The sequence below is a fragment of the Cajanus cajan genome, chromosome 9 (assembly GCF_000230855.2).
Source record: "Cajanus cajan strain Asha chromosome 9, NIPB_CcT2T_4, whole genome shotgun sequence".
Classification (NCBI taxonomy): domain Eukaryota; kingdom Viridiplantae; phylum Streptophyta; class Magnoliopsida; order Fabales; family Fabaceae; genus Cajanus; species Cajanus cajan.
In genome coordinates, this window is record NC_138525.1 from 30,375,343 (window position 1) to 30,378,206 (window position 2,864).

At 41.3% G+C, this 2,864-nt stretch overlaps 1 protein-coding gene across 1 annotated transcript; it reads right to left on the reverse strand.

Annotated features, from left to right (window-relative positions):
• Positions 1-251: 251 nt before the first annotated feature.
• Positions 252-692, reverse strand: LOC145952073 (uncharacterized). Its single transcript, XM_083064294.1, has one exon. The coding sequence runs from the start codon at positions 690-692 to the stop codon at positions 252-254; it is 441 nt and encodes a 146-aa protein (XP_082920420.1).
• Positions 693-2,864: the final 2,172 nt, after the last annotated feature.

The following is a 2,864-nucleotide window of genomic DNA, read 5'->3' on the forward strand; positions in this document are numbered from 1 at the left end:
ATTTACAAGTTAAGAGAAATAAAATTTGAGGTGGGTGACATTCCAAGTTCCGAATTTCCTTTCGGAGGGGTCTATTCTTGCCTCTCTCACCCCACCAAACAAGGTTGCCAACTTTAAATGTTTGTGGCCTGACCTTGGTCTTGCTTTCCTTGTGGTTTTTCGCGAATCTGATCACGAAAAGCAGAGTGCTCTTCCATCTGAATGTACCCTGCAGCTCGGGCACAAAGTTCGTCCATATCAAGAGGAGATCATCAACACAGGTTGTCCACGAAAGGTCCAGGCTTGAGCGCCATGAGCATGGCGTGTAGGGCGACCTCGGGGTTCAAGTTTTGAATCCTAACCGAGATACAGGCAAAGCGCTCCATGAACGTCTGTAGTGGTTCGTCATCGCTCTGTCTGAGACTGGCCAGAGCAGCTGACGTAATGTGATGAGGCCGTCTCGTGGCATACTGTGCCGTAAACCGTCTGACCAGAGTATCGAAGTTGTCAATCGACTCAGCTGGTAATTGGGTGTACCAATTGAGGGTGGCTCCCTTAAGCGAGGTCGGAAAAACCCTACACAGAAAAGCATCGTCGTTAGTGTATAGGTTTACCTGCGTGACGTATAAGTCGATGTGCTCGTCTGGATCCGTTGTGTCGTCGTAGCGGTCGATGTGGAGGGGCTTCCAGTCGAAGGGCAGAGGTGTCTCCATGATGCCGTCCACAAAGGGGTGGCGAAGAATGCTCGCCCGATTTCTAGGAGCCTGGGTAGGAGTATTGCTGACTTCAAGGGCCGACCTGTTCATCGGTGCATGAGACCGATGTGTGGCAGGTCGGGGAGTCGGTGCCCTAGGCGCGGTTGGGGGTTGAGAGACCGAGTGCCCCTCCTCTTCATGTTGACTACTCGGTTGAGGGGGCTGATCAGAAGGGCACTGAGGAAGCTGGGCGCGAATATGCTCGTTCTCGGCGCGCAGCGCCGCTAGGTCAGCCTCATTCGCGGTACGCAGCGCCGCTAGGTCAGTTTCGTGCTTGGCACAAATGTTTTGCAGATCGACAGTGTGTTGCTACCGCATGTGCTTGACCTGTTCGATCAGTCTTCTCAATGCTGCTTCGTTGTCCATGCTTGTCGTGCGATCTATGTCGTCTATTGCTCGTCTACTATGGCTTCGGGTGAAAACCATAAGCGTGTCCGATAAGAGCTGTCTTGTTCGGGCCCCACGGTGGGCGCCAAATGTTCTTACCGGAGATCGGTCGTAGGGGACGATCTGCTGGGTAAGATCGGCGAGCCTCCTTCACTGGGTACGCTTGTTGTTCCAAGGTGGGGGTGGTACCTGCAAAAGAGACTCCGATGCTAAAGTTCGTGTTTGTGGATGTATGAGTCTCGTATAAGTAATGCACGTACCTTTGTGAGAATTTAGGATTTTGTTGGGCCTTGGGCCTGAGATCAGTTTATGACCTATTTGGATGTCGAGCTGACGTGGCCTAGCGCGTGTTCGAGGTCACGCCGCGCTGAGATGCCGAGTTCGAGCTCGGCGTAGCGGTACGGATAGTACAACTTTTTTACGAATTTTTATGCAAATTTGTATGAAAAATCGCATGTACACTACAATTAATGTTACATATAATGACATACAAAAAGTGTCACTATAAGTATAATATATGTAGGTATATATCTATTTGGCATAGAGCTGCACACAATTTTAGTGTTGATTTTGAAAGAGATTTAACAACATATTTTGTGTGTCACTATAGCTTATACCCACACTTTTTAACAATATACCAACATATATTATATTTAGTGTGTAGGTAAAAGTAGTTTTTAGCTAGTGACACTTATTGTGTCACTATAGGATGTGTCTCACTATATGACAATTTTCTTGTAGTGGTAATAAGAAAAATTATAGTAGCGTATACACATTTAATGTAACTTTCTTACATAGCTTTCACTTCTATGCCTATCTATAGGTGGAGTTGGCATATCAGACATGATCATGGAGATTCAAAGGAATGAATACATGGGATTTGAGAATTTTTGCATGAATGATGCATAAAGGTTTCCAAAATCTATTTTTTTGCAAACATTTTCTACATTGCCGTTTGCCATCACCACACCCAGAGAAGTTATATGTTTGGTTTAATTTCGAAGGTCATTATGAAGTTTATATACTAATAGATGCACTACACCAAAATTAGGTTTTTGTGGCAATTAATTTATTCTTTAGCGGCCATATAAATGGCCATTATTTTTTTTACCAGCATTTAAATAATGGCTGGTGTATCCAGTGTCGCTAATACTATTACCGACATTTATATAAAATGCTGGTAAAAACCTACTAAATTGTCGGGAAAACTTATTTTTTTTAGTGGCAATTCTAGTAGCCATTTTAAAGGCTATTAAAAGTTATTTTTTCAATTGTCTCCTTTCCATCCATTTAGTGACTTTTATCTTTTGCTAGTAAAACTTTAAATAATTTATTCCTATAATTTTCTTTTCTAAATTCATAACTTATATACTTTTTTTTATCTCTAGTCAATGTGAGATTTGTAAGGTGAGGGTTGTCTTCTATTTATATATTTTTTAATTTATTTTTTTAATTGTCTTATCTCTTAAGAGATGTGAAATTTATAAGGTGAAAATTGCTCTCTAATTGTTTTATAGCACTATTGAACTTGGTAATAGTGGGTGATTTGATACTAATTTATTATAGTGAATTAAGAGTCTAACTCAACCCTATAAATCAACTTATAAGGTGATAGTTATTACTCACTTATATACTATTTAATTATCTTATCTCTAATCGATGTGGGACTAGTTTTTTCAATAAATAATTGTCGCTAATAGTAAACTTTAGTGTAATATAAGTACATTTTTAGTGGCTATTATA

Excerpts from the sequence above, each read along its gene's own strand:
- LOC145952073 (XM_083064294.1), bottom strand. The coding sequence starts at position 692 with ATGGAGACACCTCTGCCCTTCGACTGGAAGCCCCTCCACATCGACCGC.